This window comes from Lutra lutra, chromosome 1 (genome assembly GCF_902655055.1).
Source record: "Lutra lutra chromosome 1, mLutLut1.2, whole genome shotgun sequence".
Classification (NCBI taxonomy): domain Eukaryota; kingdom Metazoa; phylum Chordata; class Mammalia; order Carnivora; family Mustelidae; genus Lutra; species Lutra lutra.
In genome coordinates, this window is record NC_062278.1 from 179,596,420 (window position 1) to 179,622,049 (window position 25,630).

Here is a 25,630-nt window from a genome sequence, read left to right on the forward strand (position 1 = left end):
TTCTACTGCTAGGACAAATGAGGCAGAAGCAAGAATTAGTGATATAGAAGACCAAATTACAGAGAATAAAGAAGCTGAGCAAAAGAGGGACAAACAACTACTGGACCACAAGGGGAGAATTTGAGAGATAAGTGATACCATAAGACAAAACAATATTAGAATAATTGGGATCCCAGAAGAAGAAGAAAAAGAGAGAAGGGGGAAGAAGGTATACTGGAGCAAATTATAGTAGAGAATTTCCCTAATATGGCAAAGGGAAAAAGTATCAAAATCCAGGAGGCACAGAGAACACCCCTCAAAATCAATAAAAATAGGTCAACACCCTGTCATCTAATAGTAAAACTTAGGAGTCTTAGTGACAAAGAGAAAATCCTGAAAGTAGCTTGGGACAAAAGGTCTGCAACATACAATGGTAGAAATATTAGATTGGCAGCATACTTAACCACAGAGACCTGGCAGGCCAGAAAGAACTGGCATGATATATTCAGAGCACTAAATGAGAAAAATATGCAGCCAAGAATATTATATCCAGCTAGGCTGTCACTGAAAGTAGAAGGAGATATAGAAAGCTTTCAGGACAAAAGTTAAAGGAATTTGCAAACACCAAACCAGCCCTACAGGAAATATTGAAAGGGGTCTTCTAAGTAAAGAGAAAGCCTAAAAGTAGTAGACCAGAAAGGAATGGAGACAATATACAATAAAGTCAACTTACAGGCAATACAATGGCACTAAATTCATCTCTTTCAATATTTATCCTGAATGTAAATGGGCTAAATTCCCCAATCAAAAGACACAAGGTATCAGAATGGATAATAAAAAATAAGTCCCATCAATATGCTGTCTACAAGAAATGAATTTAGACCCAAAGACACCTCCAGATTTAAAGTGAGGGGGTGAAAAACAATTTACCATGCTAATGGTCATCAAAAGAAAGCTGGGATGGCAATTCTTATATCAGATAAATTAGATTTTAAGCCAAAGACTACACTAAGAGATGAGGAAGGACACCATTTAACACTTAAAGGGTCTGTCCGAAAAGAAGATCTAACAATTTTAAATATATATGCCCCTAACATGGGAGCAGCCAACTACATAAACCAATTAATAACAAAATCAAAGAAACACATTGACAATAATAGTGGGGACTTTATTACCCCCCTCACTGAAATGGACAGACCATCCAAGCAAAAGATCAACAAGGAAATAAAGGCCTTAAATGACACACTGGACCAGATGGATATCACAGATATATTGAAAACATTCCATCCCAAAGCAACAGAATATACATTCTTCCCTAGTGCATATGGAACATTCTCCAGAACAGATCAAATCCTGGGTCATAAATCAGGTCTCAACTGGTACCAAAAGATTGGGATCATTCCCTGCATATTTTCAGACCACAAGGCTCTGAAGTTAGAATTCAATCACAAGAGGAAAGTTGGAAAGAACTTAGATACATGGAGACTAAAGAGCATCCTATTAAAGAATGAATGGGTCAACCAGGAAATTAAAGAAGAATTGAAAAAATACATGGGAATGAATGAAAATGAAAACACAATTGTTCAAAATCTGTGGGACACAGCAAAGGCAGTTCTGAGAGGAATATATAGCGATACAAGCCTTTCTCAAGAAACAAGAAAGGTCTCAAGTACACAGACTAACCCTACACCTAAAGGAGCTGGAGCGAGAACAGCAAAGAAACCCTAAACCCATCAGGAGAAGAGAAATAATAAAGATCAGAGCAGAAATCAATGAAATCGAAACCCAAAGAACAGTAGTCCATTTCAGTGAGGGGGGTAATAAAGTCCCCACTATTATTGTATTATTGTAGGACAAATCAATGAAACTAGAGCTGGTACCTTGAAAGAACTAATAAGATTGATAAAGCCCTGGCCAGACTTATCAAAAATAAAAGAGAAAGGACCCAAATTAATAAAATTACAAATGAAAGAGGAGAGATCACCACCAACACCAAAGAAATACAAACAATTATAAAAACATATTACGAGCAACTACACTCCAGCAAATTTGACAATCTGGAAGAAATGGATGCATTCCTAGAGACATATAAACTACTACAACTGAACCAGGAAGAAATAGAAAACCTCAACAGACCCCTAACCAGTAAGGTGGTTGAGGCTGTCATCAAAAATCTCCCAACAAACAAGAGCCCGGGGCAGACGGCTTCCCAGGGGAATTCTACCAAACATTTAAAGAAGAATTAATACTTATTCCTCTAAAATTGTTCCAGAAAATAGAAATGGAAGGAAACTTCCCAACTCATTTTATGAGGCCAGCATTACCTTGATCCCAAAACCAGACAAAGACTCCATCAGAAAGGAGAATTACAGACCAATACCCATGATGAACAAGGATGCAAAGATTTTCACCAAAATACTACCCAATAGGATCCAACAGTACATTAAAAGGATTATTCACCACGCCCAAGTGGGATTTATTCCCCGGCTGCAAGCTTGGTTCAACACCCACAAATCAATCAATGTGATACAATACATTAATAAAAGAAAGAGTAAGAACCACATGATACTCTCAATAGATGCTGAAAAAGCATTTGACAAAGTAAAGCACACTTTCTTGATCAAAACTCTTCAAAGTGTAGGGATAGAGGGTACATACCTCAATATCATCAAAAAACCCACAGTGAATATCATTCTCAATGGGGAAGAACTGAGAGCTTTTCTCCTAAGGTCAGGAACATGGCAGGGATTTCCACTATCACCACTGCTATCAACCTATTCCTCGAAGTTCTAGCCTCAGCAATCAGGCAACAAAAAGAAATAAAAGGCATCTGAATCGGCAAAGAAGTCAAATTCTCACTCTTTGCAGAAGATAAGATACTTTATGTGGTAAACCCAAAAGACTCCACTCCAATACTGCTAGGACTTATACAAGAAATCAGTCAAGTGTCAAGATATAAAATCAATGCACAGAAATCAGTTGCATTTCTATACACCAAGAATAAAATAGAAGAAAGAGAAATTAAGGAGTTGATCCCGTTTACAATTGCACCCAAAAACACAAGATACCTAGGAATAAACCTAACCAAAGAGGCAAAGAATCTGTACTCAGAAAACTATAGAGGATTCATGAAAGAAACTGAGGAAGACACAAGGGAATGGAAGAACATTCCATGCTCGTGGATTGGAAGAACAAATATTATGAAAATGTCTATGCTGCCTAAAGCAAGCCACACATTTATTTATTTATTTATTTATTTTTAAAGATTTTATTTATTTGACAGAGAGAGATCACAAGTAGGCAGAGAGGCAGGCGGAGATAGGGGGGGAAGCAGGCTTCCCGCCAAGCAGGGATCCCAATGTGGGGCTCGATCCCAGGGCCCTGAGATCATGACCTGAGCTGAAGGCAGAGGCTTAACCCACTGAGCCACCCAGGCATCCTGCAAGCCACACATTTAATGCAATCCCTATCAAAGGACCATCAATTTTTTTTTCAAGGAAATGGAACAAACAATCCTAAAATTTATATGGAAACAGAAAAGACCTCAAATAGCCAAAGGAATGTTGAAAAAGAAGGCCAAAGTGGTAGCATAACAATCCCAGACTTAAGCTCTATTACAAAGCTGTCATCATCAAGACAGTATGGTACCGGCACAAAAAGAGATGCATAGATCAATGCAACAGAACAGAGAGCCCAGAAATGAACCCTCAACTCTATGGCCAACTAATCTTAGACAAAGCAGGAAAGAATGTCCAGTGGAAAACAGTCTCTTCAACAAATGGTATTGGGAAAATTGGACAGCCACATGTAGAAGAATGAAACTGGACCATTTCCTTACTCCACACACAGAAATTGACTCAAAATGGATGAAAGACCTCAACTTGAGACAGGAATCCATCAGAATCCTTGAGGAGAACACAGGCAGCAACCTCTTCAACCTCAGCTGCAGCAACTTCTTCCTAGAAATATCGCCAAAAGTAAGTTCCCTTGCTTTTTTTTTTTTTTTTTTTTCTTTGCAAGGGCAAAAATGAACTACTGGGACTTCATCAAGATCAAAAGCTTTTGCATAGTAAAGGAAACAGTCAACAAAACCAAATGACAGCCGACAGAATGGGAGAAGATATTTGCAAATGACACATCAGAAAAAGGGTTAGTATTCAAAATCTATAAAGAACTTACCAAACTCAAGACCCAAAGAACAAATAATCCAGTCAAGAAATGGGCAGAAGACGTGAACAGACATTTCTGCAAAGAAGACATCCAGATGGCCAACAGACATGTGAAAAAGTGCTCAATATCACTCAGCATCAGGGAAATACAAATCAAAACCACAAGTTTTGATTTTGATTTTGAAAACCAGTCAGAATGGCTAAAATTAACCAGTCAGGAAACAACAGATGTTTGCAAGGATGCACAGAAAGGGGAACCCTCCTACACCGTTGGTGGGAATGCAAGCTGGTGCAGCCACTCTGGAAACAGCAAGGAGGTTCCTCAAAAAGTTGAAAACAGAGCTATGCTAAGACCCACATTCACAGTACTGGGTATTTATCCTAAAGATACAAATGTAGTGATCCAAAGAGGCACAAGCCCCTGAGTGTTTATAACAGCAATGTCCACAATAGCCTAGATAGAACCTAGATGTCCATCAACAGATGAATGGATAAAGAAGAGGTGGTATATATATACAATGGAACACTATGGAGCCAGCAAAAGAAATGAAATCTTGCCATTTGCAACGATGTGGATGGAACTAGAGGGTATTATGCTGAGTGAAATTAGTCAATCAGAGAAAGATAATTATCATATGATCTTTCTGATACGAGGAATTTGAGAGGCAGGGCAGGGGGTTTGGGGGTAGGGAAAGAAAAAAAGAAACAAGATGGGATCGGGAGGGAGACAAACCATAAGAGACTCTTAATTTCACAAACTGAGGGTTGCTGGGGGATAGGGGTAGGGAGAGGGTGGTTGGGTTATGGACATTGGGGATGGTATGTGATATGGTGAGTGCTGTGAAGTGTGTAAGCCTGATGATTCACAAACCTGTACCCCTGGGGCAAATAATACACTATATGTTAATAAAAATAATTTTTTAAAAAAGGAGATATTTGGTAAGAGGAGGAGGGAGAGGAGGAGGAGGAGGAGGAAAGAAAAGAAAAAAGAAAACCAGTCAGTATTTTAGGAACTGTCTTAGGTCCTGAAAATGAAAAACAAGAATAGCATATAGCATTGATCTGTCTTTTTTTCTTCTCCCTTACATTCACCTATTCACCTACTATTTCCTTTTTCCCTCCCTCTCTTCCTCCTTCCCTTTCTCTAATTATTTCTCTTATCAAAACATATAAAACCCTTGCTTAATAGAAGATACAGTTTATAACATAAAAAGTATTCACTAGTTATTTAACAAGAGTATTTAAAAACATTGCTAATAAGAAAGAGAACTTTGACTTCATTCCTCCTCAAATTAGTTTTGCTCAGCTTTGTGTTTATTGAACATATTATAAAGAAGTATGGCACCTCAGAAAGTGAACTAGGAGATTTAAATTGATTTGTACAAAGTAATTCCTACATTTGGGGGAAAAAAAACCAACAAGCTCAAATACAGCATGGCAATATATTCACGAAGAGATGTCAGAGAACATGATCCATAATTATCTTTCAGAAGAGTTTATAAAAACACTGTAGAGGAGAAGGGAGTTGGGGGAAACTGGAGGGGGAGAAAAACCATGAGAGACTGTGGACTCTGAAAAATAATCTGAGGGTTTTGGAGGGGCGGGGGATGGGAGGTTGGGTGAGCCTGGTGGTGGGTATTATGGAGGCCACATATTGCATGGAGCACTGGGTGTGGTGCATAAACAATGAATTTTCTGGAACACTGAAAAGAAATTTAAAAAATAAAAATTTTTTAAAAAGGAAAAAAAACACTTTAATAGAGTTTATAAAAACACTGCAAATAACTGGTTTATAATTTATAAAGCAAGTGGTTTGATTTTTAACATTCTCAGATCGTTATTTTATGCAAGCATATAATGTATTGTGGAAAGAATGTGTTGTTTTCTATGTTTATTAATTGTGCAAATTTTAAAAAGCTGGTATAGTATTTGGTAAATATATTTTATAATGAACTAAAAAAGCCTTTTCAGTATGTTTGCAGTGTTTCAATTGCCATGCAATTTGTTCTCTGAAAATCACTGGCAAGCATATATAAAAACTCTGTTAGTAGCTCACTAACATATAATGTTTTCCAAATGTATACAAAACATTTTCACATACATTTTGTCCATCTGAAGAAATGAGAAATGTAGCTCCACTGGAATTACACAGAATATGTGTTTCTTATTCAACGTATTTTAACACTATCACTTCGACCCAATGGATGCTTTGGACTTTCCATTTTTAACCCCAGGGAATTTCAATCCCATGTTAATGACTTAATTTAATAAGAATAATCTCAAAATTGATTTTATCACATAAAATCTTATGGAGTATATTCCATTAAATCAGTTATTTCCTTTGCAATTTTTAATGAAGTAATTCTCATCATTTTCCATTTTTCTTCATTTTATTTCATGTACAGCAATGGACATACCCATGAGATTTAACACAGAGTTTTTTTTTTTAACTATTATTTTTTCAACTTTAATTTTCCTTAGTCAATTATCACTAGTAAAATAATATCAGAAGTTTAGGTATTCCCACATGTTTTTTAACATAATCAATTTTACCGTATGCAGTTTGACCACTTGCCATGTTTTAATGTCCTGATTGTTTTCACACCATGAGGTTATTAAAGAGAGGATTTCATTTATTTCTAAATCATTCATTTTAGAATTTTCAACAATTTACCTCATATATTCTAAGGTTTTGATTCCCGTTTGGATTATTAATCTACTCCTTCCATCTACGCCCAGTGAATTCTTATAGCATGTATCCATAACAGGATCAAGAGTGAAGTTGTATGGTGAAGTGGGAAGGTCAACATTTCCTGACTCTACCTTTTTCCTTTCCTCCACTCCTCCATCTCATAGCAAGCTGAGCCAAAAATGGAGTGTGGATCTTAAGCAACATTTTGAGTGGCATATCCCTCTCAAAAATGCAGGCCAAATGGGGCACCTGGGTGGCTCAGTGGGTTAAGCCTCTGCCTTTGGCTCAGGCCATGATCTCAGGGTCCCGGGATCTAGCCCCACATTGGGCTCTCTGCTCAGTGGGGAGCCTCCTTCTCCCTCTCTCTCTGCCTGCCTCTCTGCCTACTTGTGATCTCTGTCTGTCAAATAAATAAATAAAATCCTTAAAAAAGTGCAGGCCAAGTTATAACTTATCACCCATCTGTTCTGATGCATGGCATGTGTGTATGGGTACAGGTATGGGTGTGTGTGGTAAGAGGGGAAGAGACAGAGAGAGTGAGCGAGCAGAGGACAAAACGAGAGAAGGAAAGGTGGCAAAGATTTATACTTTGTTGGTTCAGATGAAGGACATATATAATTGACATAATTGTCCAGATATTACTCTTTCAACATTTCTGTAGGTTTGAATTTTTAAGAAAAAAAAAAAGTAAACATAAATAAAATTAGGAAATCCGATATGTGAGCAATACAAAGCCTATACTGATCAACTAAGTTTTCTTCTTGTCTGCTCCTCTTTTCTACTCCACAACTGACCCTCTTTGTTGCTCTCTCTTATACTGCTATCAGTATGAGACAGAGAGAAAAGGAACGAACTCCAGAGCTGAGAATTGTAGACCCTCTGAGGTACCTCTTTCTAGTCCCATCATCCCCACTAACTCAAACACTGGTTAGACAAGAAGATAACAGAATTTGTATTTTGGGTTCAAATAATTCAGTGTTCATTGCCTAAATGCAAAGCTTAGTGCTAAATGTTTTTTACGTGTATTATCCACCCCCTACTTCCAAATAAACATAAAAGGCAGAGATCATTATAACACCTTTTGGATGAGTATATGGAAATTCATAGAGGTTAAGAAGTATGTTTGCTAACAGACAACTCTTGAGAATATTGTGAATTGAATCTGTCTTCACTGGTTTCACAAGCAGTTAGCTTAATCATTTATTTAAAAGTTTCTAAGTTCAGAACTTAAAATCAGGTGGGACTAGGTTTGACTTGCTCTTGCATTCTCAACAGGGCTTGAAATTGAACAGATTACTTATTCAGTCTGAGCCTCAGTATTCTCATATATAATGAAAATATGATATACCCTGAATAATTATGAGGATTATATGTAGATAGATAGAATATATACATAAACTCTAACTTACTTATAAATGTTTAGCAAATGGAATTTATTTACATAAGACTCTTGAGAACCAGACTCAATAGTTTTCAAAGTTATTTATCATGTAAGAGTATATTTTAAATTACAGGAATCCATATTTCCTGATGCCAAATATGATAGGATCAGGTATAAGTATTCTTTTCAGATGCTATCTTTCATTGGTCTTTTTAAGTAAATTGTCTAGTTCTCAGAGTATTTTGCTGACATTTTATGTTTTTTTATAAACTTTAATTTCAGAGAAAGCTTGAAAATGGTGAAAGTTCATCATATCTTAAAAGGCTGTGACAGAAAGTCCCCATTTGTCACTTTCTTAAGCATGATTTAATCAGTTAGTAATTATTTATTGGACAAACACTATAGGACCAATACTGTATGAAAATAAAATACGATCTCTTAAAAACCTGGAAAATTTGTAACTTGAGAAATGTAATTTAAAGAACTACAAAATTTCATGTATAGAAAGGAACTTAAAGAGATTTTGTAACCAGCATTATTTGGATGCTCAGTCTGTCTGAAAAAGGGACAAGCGGGGCTAGGGAGAGATAGGTAGGGGGCTATGTGATCAGGTTCGGAGAAATCCCTAAAATGCGTAGGTGTGAGGAACCAGAGAAGGAAACATACCATACCACCCTGCCCTAAGGGCGGGGAGGGGGGGCTTTCTTAATGACATTCACCTGTGTCCAACAAAGAATAAACAGACCCTAAAAAAAGTAAGCCATTAAAGATGTTATCGTTAGTCCTGCTTACACAAAAATGCTGTCAGTATTAAAAAGATTAACCTTCCCTGGTTGGCTTTCAATAAAAGAGCAACCTTCAAAGCCCTCAGCACAAAGGTACTGTGACCCTCTTCACTCCTGGGAGCTTTTTTTCCCCTCTGTATCCCTGCTTAATAAAATTCTGTTGCTCCACTCACTCTCCTTTGTCAGTGAGACTCATTCTTTTACTCTGTGAGTCAAGAACCTAGCTCTCCCACTTCATATTTACTTAAAAACAAAATGGGAACTTTTCAAAATGTTTTTCACGTCTTGGAACGCAAATTACTTTTCCTAAATGTGATGACCACTCTGGGAAGAGACTCTGTATTTATAAGTATACCCTCAAATTTGATAGGGTCGAGTCGCTTACTACTCAAAATATGTTTTATAGGAATGAAGAATCATCATTACCTGGAGGCATGTTAGAAATGGAGAAATTGAGCCTCACCTCAGACCTCCAGAATCCCAATTTAACAATGTCCCCAGGTAATTCATATGCACACAGTTTAAAAACACAGATCTAGTCTATCTATGTCTTCCTTACTTGAGTACTAGTGTTTAAAGGCATAAAAATGAAGTCTGAATATAGCTAAAAGGCTAAGAGATGTCTGCATATTCTATGCAAAATTGCAAATATTTGGCTGGCTTCAAAGCATTCCAAACCTATTGGCTGATAAACACTTATCTGAGTAAAACAAAGTGCCTCCACTTCCGGGGCAGGTTTTGCTCAATTCTAATGATTCACTATGAACAATGGCCTTTAATTAGTTTTATTTTGGAAATCTGCAGTGCAGGTTTTTTCATTTGTGAGAACTGCTGATTAATTAAGCAAGAGGACACTCCAGGCAATATATTTCTGGATGTAGGATGAGATGGAGTGAAGGATATGTTGGAGATTTCATGACTTGTTCACCATCTTATACAAGTACATATATTCCTCTGCAAGATGCTGCCCAAATGGGACTCGTTATGCTCAAACTAGAGGAAACATCAGCACATTTAGGGGAGAACTGCAGGTCCAATCATTTTCAGAGTATTAGGCATGTTTGTTTAAATTCCAATCAGAAAGTTCCACTTTTGCCCAGCATTTGAAATCTATTTGGTAATTTACCTTACAGCAATGTTTGAATAACAAAAAGGTTTAAAAAAAATTAAGCAACCAGAAACAAAACAAAACCAAACAAAACAAAAAACCTTACTTTCCAAGGGCAAAGCATTCCAGTTTTACAGATGAATCCTTTGCAGCTTGTATAGTTTCAGGAAAACGCACTTCAATCTTTGGTTCATATTCCCCCATCACACCTGTTAAATATCAAAAGAGCTAGCAGCATTTCTGGAGAATAGAAGTTTTCTGTGAAGTAAATGCTTCATTAACCAAAAACTGATTATTTTGTACTTCAATTAACAACATTTTCATAGACTTAACTGAGTGATAGAGGGCAAAGAAACTACATGATGCTACTTAAGGAATTAGTTGATTTTCTTCTTGCTTAAAAAAGCAATATCTAAGATATATCAGTGTCAGAATAGAGGCATCCCAAATTTCCCTATATTTCACATTAGAATCTGACAAAGAATTTGTCTTCCAATTAAGAAATGAATGCACCTAGATTCTAAAATGTTCTGAATTATCAAGAACATTTCTTCTCTAGAGATATCCAGATCTATTACCCCTTCATGGAACTCACTGGGGCAGATCTGTCCAGGAATAAGGAAATTTTCATTAACACTGTAGGAGGTCTCTTAATAGAAAATAACAGTATTTCTGCAACAAAATCTATAAATTAATAACAATAATTGAGATAAAAACATAAATGTTCTCATGTCAGTTCAGTAAGGATTTACTGCTAAATGAGTTTGCTGTTCACTTAGAAAGAAGCATTTGTTTTTATAGTTTTAAATTTTTTAACAAGGAATTGTGGATATGGGCTAAGAATAAGACAATAGTCTAATGTATATAAATATGTTACCTACCAGAGGTGTAACAGAAATATATCCCTAGGCTATCCTCATTAACTTAATTAATGAAATAAGTGGCAAATCAAGATTCCTCAAAAAACTGTGATTTTTTTTTTTAAACTTATAAACCAAATACCAGAGTAATCCATTCCAAAGGTAAATGATTTACTGGTGGTCAGTACAACTGCACAGAAGATGAAATTTACAAAATATGTATTAAATAAAAGCACTTGATTTTTAAGACCTGATCTGATCATTCCAAACATTCAAAGAAGCTATGGTTGGAGGTGGTACAGAGTAGTAGTTCAGCGGACTAGTTAAATTTTCTATATCCTATTTTCTTGACATCTGATTTTTCTTGAGTGTCTACTTTTAGAAGAGGTTTGATATTACTTTTTGATATTAATATAAGTATTAATACTATTAACATTAATATAGTATAATTCTTCTGATCTGTTTTTACAGTGTATGCACTAAAGATAATAAAGGGGATAGAAGAATGAAGGACTTAAGAAGGGGAGAAGAAACTAAAAGTAGACCAGGAAAAGGAAAAATATGGTAGAATTTCTATGCATATTATTGACTTATGAGCGCTTTCTTTCATGAACAGAGTACTCACTGGAGGAGAGAAATTGGACTTATGAATAAATCTAGTGGTTGCTGAATTCTGAATTAAGACTATCCAAGTATATTTGGGTGGTTAGTGATTATAAAAGCTCTGTCATAAGAACTCCCTGTACGGAGCTAGTTCCGTCATTCTGTTAGCCGTCATTAGCATTATGTTCTTGTTCTTAAAATCCTCAGAGAGAAGAAAACTCTATGAGGTACTACATTTCTAGTCCAGATCTGATCATAAAATGCATCCACAGGTTTTCTATCTTTGCATTTACCACTGTGAATATTTAATTAAAGAATCGACTAGAGGATCATTCTACTTCGATGACTTCCCTAGGTTTTCTAGTTCTCTAAATCTTGTGCTAGCTATGTCTTGACTAAACTACAAAACTCATCAGAGACCAATTTGAATTATGTTCCTTGGAGGAATATAATTAGCATGAATAGTGTTTCATTCCTCTTTGGAATGCTTATAATTAATGTTTGCTTGCTTTGCTTTCATTGGGTGTGAATTTTTTTTCCCATTTTGCCAGCCAGGTAAATAAAGGGTGAACAAAAAAGACAACTATGGAAAAGAAAGAGGCATTAAAGAAAGGCTGCATCATATGCTCATTGAAAACAATATTATTCCATTAATAAGTTCGGCAGCACCCACACGTGCACACACACACGCCTATTCCCTCAAACAAACTTTTTTATATAAAATGTTCCTTAAGCAAGGAAAGCATCTGTTCCAATGCCAGTGAAGAAATGGCACGATATACCCAGAATCATATAAACTATACCATGTGAGTGAATTATAGAATTTTCTATTATATTTTTTTACAATATCTGATTTCCATCATATTTGTAAATTGAACCTCAACTCATTGATGATGTGGCTCCTCTGAACCAGAGGGAAGCTGAAAGCTCAACAGATGTCCCCAGGCTTCAGAAGCAAAAGTATATTCCCAAGATAGCTCATCATCTTACCATCAGTGCGCTGCACTAATGGAGTGGGCGGTCCTTGAACACTTCTCTGTGCTTCTTTGTTTGTTATGAAGCAAGTGTAGTTGCCCACATCTGATGGTTCCACTTTGGCAATGTATAAGTTTCCTGTCTCTTGGGATACAAACCGCCTGTTGTCCTCTTGAACATATAAGGGGTTATCATTGAAGGTCCATGCATAAGATAAGTCTGGGAAACAGAAAAAAATAAGCATTATCCTTACTGTATTCATTCTTATCTGGAAGTTCTGTGCCCTCTTCTCCATAATTAGAATAAAATTGTGCCCCAGTTGATGCCTGCTGTCCTAGTATAATTGTAATATTCCCTTATATCCAAATTTGGATGATACATGACAAATCATCCTGCCCATCACTGGCTTTGTGCATTTAGGGGTGCAATGATGGCATGCCAAGAAAATAAGTGGATGAATTATTAAGAACAGCTGTAACATATATAAAATATCATGGGGTTAAAATACACATGTATTTCTCCAGTAATGCTCACATTAAAACCAGTGTCTCTCAATATGTAGTCCAAAGGATGTCCACACTAAACTGTTTTGTGTCTGATTTCTTTTAACTTGGATTTTTTTAATGTTCACCTATATTGTGTGACTATCAGGTACTTCTTTGCTTTTTATTGCTGGTAATATTCCATTTTATAAATATACCACAATTTGTTCAGCCACTTTCTTGTTGATGAGCATTTTGATTGTTTCCAGCTTGGGACCATTATGTATTAGTTGAAATGATTATCTGTTGACATTTTCATTTCTCTTGGATAAGGCCCTAGGAGTGAGAAATAAGGTAGACAGATATATGTTTAACTTTATAAGAAACCACAAAAGAATTTTTCATAGTTGTTGTACCTGCTGACCTCTCCACCAGAAATATATGAGAGTTATAGTTATTCCATATTTTGCACAAATAACATGTCAATTTTTTTAAAAATTTAGCCAGAAATCTCCAACCAGAGACAAATATTCTTGTGGATTAAGGTTTTTAAGTGTGGTACTATCTGAAGACTAAGAAATTGTATGTATCATGGAAACAAGGTAGAACCGAACTTACTTCTAGGGAAATGGAAGACTATAACTGGCTCTCCTGGGACTCCAAAGTAAGTGAAATGCACAGATGCTGGGGGTGAAGAAGGGAAATACACAGGTAGAAAACACCTTCACATGCAGATGAACTCAGAAATCACATAGTAGGAAATCACAGCTCATAGAAGAACAGTCGAAGCAACTAGGGGCCCCTAGTTCAGGCAGAGGCTGTGGGTCATACTTGTCATCTGCACTTTTATTAAAAACGTGTGCAGAAGAAAGATATGATAGACCCAAAAATGACTAATTATTTCTGATACGTCCTAGCAATCTACCCCAGGTGGAGCAGACTACCAGAAACATTTTTTACTAACTCTACAGTATTTAAATTCTCTAAAGGATGAGGAGGTAATACAGATCAATAGCTATTCTGACCTTAAATTTGATCTATATAGAAAAACTTATGAGGAAGTGGGAGTGGGGGGATTTGCCATCTTTATCATCTCTTTCATATAGGGAAAAATAAAGCACTGACAGTACACTTAGGGAACAGATTTTAGAAAGCGCAAAAGGACAGAAGGAAGGGAAGAGAGAGAAAGAAAAAGAGTGAGTCTACAACCAGACCATTAATAGTGCTGAGGAGCTAAACTATTACATTCTAACAACAATTCATAAGTTATTTTAATGAAAATGAATTCACCTATATTGATAGAACTCTGATATAATTCTCAGGAAAGAAGAAAATAGGAGAGGATGATATGTTAGAGAACAATCAACAAAAATGCCACTTATATGTAGAATGTGAAAATGTACAAAGTGGCATTAAACCTATAAAAGTAGTGTTCAGGTAGAAAAAAACCCAAGATCTATGGTTATGTGAAAAGCATGTTGCAAATCAAGGTGGTTAATGCTGTGTATATGTATGTGTATGTATGTGTGTGTATGCATCTGTGTATCTTTATAAAAATTATTAAATTTAACAACGTAGGAACATATATAGAGGTTTTCTTAGGGTGAGGGGAAAAAATTTACTCTCTACATAATGTGTTTCTGTCACATTATAATTTTTAACTACTATGTATTATTTGTGTAAATGGGAAAAAAGCAGGATGGGAATAGTGTCAGGGAAACCAAACACTAGAATGATTTACAACTTGTGAAACAATATAATGAATAATATTTTTCATTCTTACTCTGAACTGTTCAGACTGGAGTATTATGTTTTATTCAGAGCACATTATAATCACTAAGGAAGCTTGTTAAAATACAGATCGCTAATCCTATTCCTAGCAATTTGGTTTCCTTATATCTGAGTGAAGATTCATGGAATCTGTATTTTCAACACCCTATGAATGGCTCATGTAGCTGAACTAGAATATTATGTTCAGAGCACCCTTTACCAAAAGGGGAATTCAAATTCTCAAGTATATCAAGAGACAGATAACCAACACAGCAAAGACCAGAAGTTACGTCACAAAAGAAAATGATAAAAACTTAGATTTTTACCCTGGGGGCAGGGTGAAGAATAATTGAGCAGTCTTCAGAGATCTGAATTGCTGTCATGTGCAGAAAGGGTTAAAAAGAGCCCTTCCTATTGATGCCCAGGAGGCAAAAATAGGACTTTGGCTGTTGGAGGTTACAGAAAGCCCTATGGGCCTTAGTATCAAGAAGACCAATCGAAACTTCAGAGCTGTAACAGAGGTGATTTGTGAGGTAATGAGCTCTCTATCATTAGAGATGGCCAAGCAGAGGATGGATGCACTATGTTTGAGACGTTGCAAAAATATTTATTTTTGCAATGAATGGGAAGTTAAACCTATGTTTCTATGAACTGTCTACTCCACCCTCAACATTCCTTTGATCTTAAGAGTCTAATGCTCTTAGATCAAGTATGCATAAATGAAATTCACTTTTTATTTTTGAAAATATGCTTTGACATTCTCATCCTGTTCCAGGGTATTGAAACTTCACTGCTTTTGCAAGTCCCTACTGGAGTCTTTTATCATTTCATGTGGTCTCTTGCTTCTAAGTTTCCTTACTGATGTCCTTTGCTGCGTCACTTCTAAGCCTGTTACTCTGTCTCCACCAAAGAGATGCTCAAAGGGTTTTTGTTTGAAAGTGAGAGGTATCTAGATAGTAAATTTTTCTTCAGTATACAGAGGAGGAAAAAATGTAGTTCAGATTCCCTTGTTGTCAGTGACTCCTCATCTTTTGAACCTTTTGTGAAATAAAGACAATCTTGAGCAAATTCCCAGGGCCATGTCTCAGTTTAGGGATCTTTATTCAGTGCTGATTTGGGAAGAAAAATAAGCTCTAGTTCTCTGAAATCCAAGGTTAACCCTTCTCACTGAGAAATTACACGTTGCCATTAATGCCCAAGAAATCTTCCTATTCTTTACCCTACAATCTTGAGACCTGAGACTGTAATTTTCATTTCTCCCTTGGTGAATTCATTTTCACCTTAGTTGCTAAAACTTTCTGATCTATTCCTTCTCTAAGAGTGGAACATTTAAAAGCTGCCAGAAGAAAATGGTCCAGATATAAGGAATATTACATAAAGAATAATAAAGAAAAAATGAGTACTTCTATTTCATACCTGTTTCATCATCCCCAAATTTTGTTTTATGAAGCTAATTGGCTATTGATAATATGCTCATTTAATAGGAGAAGGTACTAGAGCTAGGAATAGAAAAGTAATTCTCCAAAATCACATTGTTTGCATGTAGGTTGAGGACTTGAACCTAGATTTTTCAGATGCCAAATCCTTTGCTCTTTCCCTAATACCATCTTTCTTCTTTTCTATTATCTATAACTGACCCTTTTCTTCTATGTCAATATGATCCCTGTGGAACATTCTTCCTTATTCTCAGACTTCCTTCCAAACACCCAAATTCTGTGCGTATCAAAGCCTACTCAGAACTAGGACAACTTTTCCTGATCATCGATCCCCTTCTTGCCATCAGCACTGTGTGTCCTGTGTTCAGTTTCCTCAGAATCTTATAGAATGAAAGGTCAATCTGTCATTTCAATTACTTCAATGTGTTTATAGCTACTATTAGCAGGGAATAGAATGTATTTGTCAAACCATTAAGAACTAATTCTTTTCTCCAAAATGGCCTCACCAGGGGACAGATCTTCAAACCTCAGTGTGCATAACAATCACTTAAAGGACTTGGTAAAACACAAGCTGCTGGGTTCTACACTCCCAATTTCTCCTTCAGTAGATCTGGGAAGGAGCCAAAGAATTTACATCATTAACAAATTATCTGGGAATGGTAATACTGGTGGGTCCTGGAACACTTCTTTGAAAATCACTAAAATAATGGTAATTCTCAATATCCTCTGCATAACCATACCAGAAAGGGAAATGGCTCAGAATTTGATAAAATGGTGGCCATCTTGTATATTTCTCTTCAGGTGGTATGTGGAAACCTGAACAAAAGGATATTCCTTAGTTCATAGATGCATGGCATGGCTGGGATGGAAGGGACCTAATGATCTCTCAGCCCAATCTTCTCATTTTATAGATGAGTAAACAGAGGGGAAGATGGCAGCAGCTCTGTCACTAGAATCCAGGTACCCCTTTGTGCTCCTCTGTGAATAGGTGAATGTGTTAACCTGCAAGCCCTTCCTGTCACTGTATTTTTCATCCTTCCCTTCTCCCTTCTCCCCATGGGCTTCCTATTCCCATCCCAAATAGTCAGGCTGAGTGGGGGCTTTTATCTATTTTGTTCCATCATCAGCCACTGTCATGCTAAATCTGTATATTTTTAATGGGGAAAGAAAAAAAAAACTACCTTACAAATTGGAAGTTTAAAATTCTTCCCATTTGGCTTTTCTTAATTAAATGTATAATTCATGAGCCACTTAAGTTGAAACCATTGAATTTTTAAAATATTTTCTCCACCATCTATGACATTTATCTGTTATTAATGATTGTGATGCATTTTCCCTATGATGATTCAGCAGTAACATTAGAACTGAATAATAATTGGTCTTTCCTGAAGCATTGCCTGTAGTTTCACATTGACACCATCCTCTACAACTTTAATGTTATTAGGAATGGCAGATCTGCAGTAAGCAACTGAAGACTCTATCTGCTGCTCTCTCAAGCATACAACAAATCCTATTTTCCCTAGAGCATGATTGTGTTTTGACATCTTTTATAGCCCTATATCTTGCACTGTAATATTTAAAGTACAGACACAAGAGATATATGCAATAGTACCCATTATATCGGACATAATTTTTATTAGAGGGGAACTATCCCACGTGAAAGAAACCAGTCGTGATAAACACTGACACTGAGACTTTCTATTGGCTCCGTAAAACAGGCCTCAAAATTGGTAGCATGTTTCTAGAAGTAGAAAATAAATGAGAAGAATAAAGAATCTGAAGTGTAGTGCTCAGATTTAGTGGATAAATCTCCCCTTTGGAATATTCTGGAATGAGTGTACTTTACTGCAAACCTTGTGCAGAGCTCTAGGGTTAAATGTGACTGCCTGCCAGGTGGTAAATCACAGTTATGCTAGCTCAGTGGCAAAGACCTAATCCAAGAAAAATAATTCCTTTTCTGGGTTGAAGTCATTGATATTGGTGTTGAGCAAGTTTATGATGTAACCCAGAACACTACCCTGACACCTTTACAACCACTCCGATTTCTGTTCCCATTTGTTCCACAATTACTGCTTAACCACCTAGATTTTATTAGATCCCTTTTGATTTACACATCTCCTGTTCAGAATCATGGAGATAGCTGCATTTGTGGCCTACAAATAACCACTAAGGAAAGGCCCTCTGAGTTCCTGCTACTGCTAGCTTACAAAGAACTCTAGAGCCGCACATGTACCGGGACTTCCTACCTGGAGAAGGAATGAAAACACAGCCAACTTCTGAATGAACTTCTAAGAAACCTCCAATTTTAGGGAAGACTGGGTAAGCCATGGGAGGCAATTACAGAAGGACTACACTTCCTTTGTTCCTCTCAATTTCCATCCTCTACAGGTGAGCTAGAAATAAAGAATGTAAGTGAGGGGTCATTCCAGTGTTTCTCAACCAAGGGTGATTTTGCCTGAGACGGGATATTTGGCAATGTCTGGAGATGTTTTCCTTCTCGCTATTGGGAGAGGGGGTGCTATTGCATCAAATGGGCACAGGCCGGTGATGTTGCTAAACATTTTCACAACACAGAGGACAAACCTCATAACAAAGAATTACCTCACTGTAAATTGTCAATAGTGTTGATGTTGAGAAAACCTGGGCTATGCAAATGGAAATAGACTGTAACATGAGAATTCTGTTTGATGCGCTAGAAAGCAAGGGAAACATTTTTACTGGGAAAGAATAAGATTGTGAAAGTAGAAGAGGAAATGTGGAGCCCAGGACCTAGGAAAATAACTATGAGACTCTGGTCCACTACATGATCTTTCTGGTTCTAACACAGTACACTTATATTAGATAAATCAATTTACCTCTCTAGGTGGTCTTTACATATTCTCCAATACAGATACACTTGCTATTTCCATTTATACTTGATTTAGCAGTTATTTTCTGTTGTGGGCCAGATTATGCCAGACCAAATTAGACAGCAGAATAAATGCAGTAGTATTTAAACCCAAGATATGTCTTCTTGGACAAGTTAACACTAACTTCTTTAACACAATTACTTAATTTATAGAGTGGAGAAATTTTCTTTGAAAGCATTAAGGCACATAAGATGCTGAACTGAGTGTCCAGCATATAGGAAGCATTTGTTACTTTATCCAATCATGTGGCATTAAATACTATTTATATGGTGATTAAAAAAAAAAAAAAAAAGGAGAGAGAGAGACAATAGTCTCCAAAAAGAGTCACTGTGCTAAGTGCCATGTCAGCCAACCAAAACTTACACCAAACACAATTCTACTTTTAACCTCTCCCAGAAATGTGACCCTTAACCAGTTAATCTGGAATTACCTGGTTAGCAGGTCTCTTTCTATCAGGTGAGCAACCCACCTGACAGACCCTACTCATCCTACAGACTAAGGTGACCTTGCCTGAAACAATCTACTCTTTGCTGGAACAACTTCCTTATCTTGCCTCTTTCTGCCTATAAAAGTCTTTCATTTTGAACCTCTTCAGGATTCCTTTCCATTTTTTAAAAGATTTTATTTATTTGTCAGAGAGAGAGAGAGACCACACACAAGCACAGGGAGGGGCAGGCAGAGGGAGAAGCAGGCTCCCTGTTGACAAAAAGCCAAATGTGGGACTTGATCCCAGGACCTTGGGATCATGACCTGAGCAGAAGGCAGACTCTTAACCAACTGAGCCACCCAGGCATCCCATGGGTTCCTTTCCATTTGTAAGATGATATGCTGCCCAATTCATAAATCATTGAATAAAGCCGATTAGATCTTTAAAATTATTCAGTTAAATTTTGTATTTTTAATAATGGTAACTATCAATATTAGTTCTCCAAACCAGAACTTTCCCCGAGATATATAAATCTAGTTGCCTACACAAAATTTTCATTGTTCTATCTAATAAACATCTGAACATTAAAATGTCCCAAAACAAATTCCTGATTTCCCCCATTCCAAAACCTGCTCTCCTGTTATTGGCATCAACCCAATAAATGGCACCGCTTTCTTCCATTTGCTCAACCTAAAAACCACTTCTCTCTTTCTCTTTACACTCTACATCTAATCTTTCAGGAAATTATCTCAGCTATACCTTCTAAATCTATACTGAAGATGGTTACTTGTTCACCTGTCTGCTGCTATCATCCTGCTTCAAGCCACATTACTTCTCACCTGAGTCACTGTAACCAACTTTAACCCCTTATATTATTGCCCCTTTATGGTCTACTCAGAATAAACTTTTTAAACTGGAACTCAGAGAAGGCATGTCAGTCTTTTGCTCACTACCACACAATGCATTCTAATCTCACTCCCACTAAAAACCAGAGGCTCTATAATATCTTTCAGGTAGTGCTTACAACCCCATCTATGCTCCTGTTTGCTCACCTTTCTTTTTTTTTTTTTTTAAGATTTTATTTATTTATTTGACAGAGATCACAAGTAGGCAGAGAAGCAGGCAGAGAGAGATAGGAGGAAGCAGACTCTCTGCTGAGCAGGAGCCCGATGTGGGGCTCGATCCCAGGACCCTGGGATCGTGACCTGAGCCGAAGGCAGAGGCCTTAACCCACTGAGCCACCCAGGCGCCCCTCACCTTTCTTTATCCACACTGGTTTCATTGCTTTTCTTCCAACGTGCCAGACACAGCCCTACTGCCAAGACCTTTGCACATGCTGTTCCCTCTATGCAACCTGCCTTTGCTCAATGTCTCACTCTCATTCCTTTAGTCCTCTCCTCAGATGCCAACAACACCTTCTTTGGCCTCAGAATATACAATGGCAACACCCACTATTTCTTACCCCATTTAGTTTACTCCCTAGCTTTTATTACCATCTGCCACATTTTTATATTGTTTATTTTAAGATTCATGAAGGTAAAGACTTTGTCACATTGCTCTCCACTATATCCTTAAAATTCACTAAAAGGAGTGGCACTTAGTATGTACACAATAAATATTTGTTGAGTAGATATATAGTACAAGTTCAGTAATGATGGTTGTTACTATTATACCAATAGACAACTGTTCTGCTATCTGCCTTTTACATATTTAAGCAACCTCAAAGTACACACACTGCTGATCTGACCTACTCACTAAGAAAACACCACTGTCAAAAAAACGAAAAAAAAAAGAAAAAAGAAAAAAGGAAAAAAAAATGAGAAAAACAAAAAGAAAGCACCACTGTCATTTACTCCAGAAACAGAAGGAAAAACAAACAACAACAACAACAACAAAAACTAATTGGCAGGGCACCTGGGTGGCTCAGTGAGTTAAACCCTCTGCCTTCAGCTCAGGCGATGTGATCTCAGGGTCCTGGGATCGAGCCCCGCAGGGAAGCAGGAAGCCTGCTTCCCTTCCTCTCTGTCTGCCTGCCTCTCTGTCTACTTGTGATCTCTGTCAAAGAAATAAATAAAACCTTAAAAAAAAAAAAAGAACTAATTGGGAAGAAGGGCATATAAAATTTAGCACTTTTTCTCAATGTAACTTTCCTCTTTATTCTTTAACACAATTTGGAGTTCTTGCTGGAATGATTTTCCATTTCTGTTGAATTGTCAATGTTTTTATTGATGGAAATACAAATGATGGGCTCAAACAACAGTGCTATCTTCCTACCACAGACATAGACACCCGAACTACTGGCATAAATTCAATTGTTCTACCAACCTAAGAGTTATATCTTTGAAGACAATGGAATATTTCCTCTATAACAAATTTTCAACCTATGATTTTTATGAGCCCAGGATTGAGAGTTTTATATCCAGACAATAAAGGGAAAGAATCTGCTTCACTTTAGATATGGTGAAACTATTATTTCACAGTGAAGGTGATCTTAATTATTTTAGACAACATGTATCATGTCTTCACTCTACCATTTTTAAAGAAAATTTCATGTGAAGCTCGGCTAACTCCCTGCACCCATGAAAATCTATTGACAACTTATTTTCATATGGAACCTACAGCCTGGGCTTCAAGAGTTTCATGTCCATTAGAAAAATTTACAGTCTGAAATTTTGCTTTCAGTGCTGTTGCAAATGATTTATGCAGAATCTTTGTTACCAGTGACCAGTGCTCTTAATCAAAGCTCATCCTGGAGGTGAGTGAAAACCCATGGTAGAAAGACCTCTCTGCATGGCAGTTCCAAGTCTACCTCAAGGCTCAGTGACCCTCCCCCAAATGAATAAGTAAAATAAATAGTGTATTGCCTCTTACTGTCACATAAACCTGGATGTAGAGAAGAGAACTTAGAATCGTCCAGAGACCTAGCAGAGGAAAGGAAGACTTTACTTAGCAGACTACCAAATTTTACCTTTGCCAAGCACCAAGAGGCTAACTAGGAGACTTGTATTTTTCTGACATGGGTATCCAAATTAAGGATAATAACTATAACAGACAATAGAAGGGATTGCTGGAGATTGTGTGGAGATAAGTCATAGACTATTGTTAAGAGACTTTAGGAGAAAGGAAAGCGATGTCTAATAGGGAAAAAAGGGTTTCAATCAGATGTGCGTCATATCACTCTCTGTGTTCTTCAGACAAAACTTTCAGTAAAACTTATATTTCTCTGTAATATTTTAGAATTATATTTTTAGGAAGATGGAAATGAGGGCTTAATCTGGCTCTACTGGCATTCAGTCACATTCATGGGGTTTATCTCTAGTTAAGAAATAGGATTAAGGAAGCAAATGTACGTTTCTCCTCAGAGTATAGGGAATAGTTCTGGTTTTATGTCCAAATATCACATTTCTAAGAGATAAAGCATAATGTGCCAGTTTTGTATTCTGGCATTATTGCCTAGGTTTCTTTTCTTTTTCACTATGAGTACTTTCCTCTATATTAAGCTTTATCTGTAAATCCTCTCTTTCTAGAAGGATAGCACATTTGTGGTTACTTTAAAAATTAGGTAGCTATTCTGGAGTCAGGTCCATGAGAAAGCTATTCTGGAGTCAGGTCTCCTTTGGTCTATTCAGAAAAAAATAATAATAAAGGACATCCAGATAACAGTATCTGTTCAGTTTGGCTTATGTTGATTACTCTGTTTCACTGAGTTGTCACTAATCATTTCTATGGGAAATCCATCTATACACTTTTTTCTTTTGTTTTGTTCCTGGAGCTATGTTTTTTCCCCCCTGGGTAAATTTATAGGATTCAACCTAGTTGATAATTTTTCTTACTCTCCCATAGTTCTTGTTTTTTGGTTTTTGGTTTTTGTTTTATAAAACACACTAAAATGTATATGATAGGCCTGCCTTGTTAAGAAATGTTTTCTAGGGGCGCCTGGGTGGCTCAGTGGGTTAAGTGGCTAAGTGGGACCTGCCTTCGGCTCAGGTCATGATCTCAGGGTCCTGGGATCGAGTCTGGCATTGGGCTCTCTGCTCAGCAGGGAGCCTGCTTCCCTCTCTCTCTCTGCCTGCTTCTCTGTCTACTTGTGATCTCTCTCTGTCAAATAAATAAATAAAATATTAAAAAAATGTTTTCCAATTTTTTTTGGTGATGATACTAGAGAGAAAATATAAAGAACTCAGAATGTTCTGATAATATCGAGTTTAATATAATTTCTCCCTTGTCCTGGCTAAAGAGATTTGAACTATGAGAGGGAATTGATGTGAGGGATATTCTTTGCTGCTGGCTCTGAAGATGGAGGGAGACCTATGGCAAGAAATATGGGCATCCACTAGGCGATGACAGTGGCCCTTGACATCTGGCCAGCAAGGAATAGGGAACCTTAATACTACAATAGCAAGAAACCAAATTTAGCCAACAACTTGAGAGAGCTTGGAAGTGGATTCTTCCTCAGACTTCCCAGAAGAGAATGCCACCTGGTTATGACTTTGATTTTATCCTTGTAAGAGTCTGAGTAGAGAGACCAATCACATCATCCTTTGGCTTCTGATATATAGACCTGTGTGCTAATAAATGGGTGTTGCTTGAAGCTACTAAGTTTAAGGTAGATTGTTATATACTAAAGAAATATAAAGATAGATACACATACATATATTCACACACAAATACATATGCATATATACATACATGTGTGTGTATATATACATATATGCGCTAAATCAGAAAAAAACACAAAGACAGAAATGTCTATGTGTAAATTTGGCTCACTTTAAACCAGCTGTCCACTAATCCAATTTGAAGGTTATCCAACCAATATGTTTCTCTGCATTCTTGAAGTCTTTCTTGGCACAATTCACCTTCCACAGGAAGGTGAGAATGGAAAAGGAAGAATAAGGAATTGTTTTAAATGAGCCAGTTAAAGACACTCATAAAACTCTTAGCAAACCCAGGAGGTGTAAGAGTGTTGAAACCGATAAACAATCTGAGGTTTAACCATTAACTACAGAGCTTTCTCTCCAAAGGCATTTTTTTTTTTAAGTCAGAAATTCCTGCTTTGGAATCTTGCCTTCATTTACTAACTGAAAACTGATTTACTTAGTTTATCTGAGTCTTGGTTTCCTCATTTTAAATTTATTGTTCTTAATTATTGGAATACTGGGAAGGAGAAAATAAATGGAAACTCTAATAGGGCTTGCTCATGATAATAATTCAATAACTGGTAGCCATTGTCACTATTATTAATACTTTCTCCTTCTAATTAATTGATGACTATTTGTATAATTGGATCAAAGGGCATCTGTCAATATTCCCCATAGTTTTGATCTAGGACAGCTATAAGGAACAGAAGAACAATATTCCAGTATTTCTGCCTTTGTGGAGAGAGGAAGTCCATGACACATCCTAGAGCTCTCTGGATGAAAATTCTTATAATACCTGGATATACCCAAATACCTAAAAATAGTTGGATGAACTCAATATTGACAAATACCCTTGGGATCCTGCTAAAACATTCCATATGATATAATCAAATTTGGCATCAGACAAGTTTGTCATAACTTACATGCAACAGGCATTAGTTATTCAATTAAAAAGAACTTAACTGAAGGCAGTGTTTGTCTATCTGTGACTTAACTTCATGGCATAAGCAGAGGTACACCGTTACAAGGGGTACATGCTTTAAATGATCAACATATACTTTAACAGTGGTAGGTAACAAGGTAACAAGGAAAGCTTCTACTTGGCTGCCTTTTTTATTTTTATTATTTTTTCTAAAGATTTTATTTATTTTAGAGGCATAGAAAGCAGGTGAGAAACAAGAGGCGGAGGGAGAGGGACAAGCAGACTGCCCTGAGCGCAAAGCCCAACTTGGGAGTGGATCATGACCTGAGCTGAAACCAAGACTTGGATGCTAAACCTACTGAGCCACCCAGGTGCCCCATTGGCTGCCTTTTTAAAATATGTGGCATTCATTTACAAATATTTGACATTTCTGCTTCCTTTATTTAGATTAAACAAAGGTGAAAACAATCTTTAATCCTGTCAAGATTCTTT

At 36.8% G+C, this 25,630-nt stretch overlaps 1 protein-coding gene across 1 annotated transcript in view; it reads right to left on the reverse strand.

Annotated features, from left to right (window-relative positions):
- CNTN6 (contactin 6) overlaps positions 1–25,630 on the reverse strand; it is a 235,538-nt gene that overhangs the window by 95,676 nt on the left and 114,232 nt on the right. Inside the window, 2 exon segments of the mRNA XM_047746509.1 lie at positions 10,221–10,323; positions 12,568–12,771. Coding sequence (XP_047602465.1) covers positions 10,221–10,323; positions 12,568–12,771 — 307 coding nt within the window.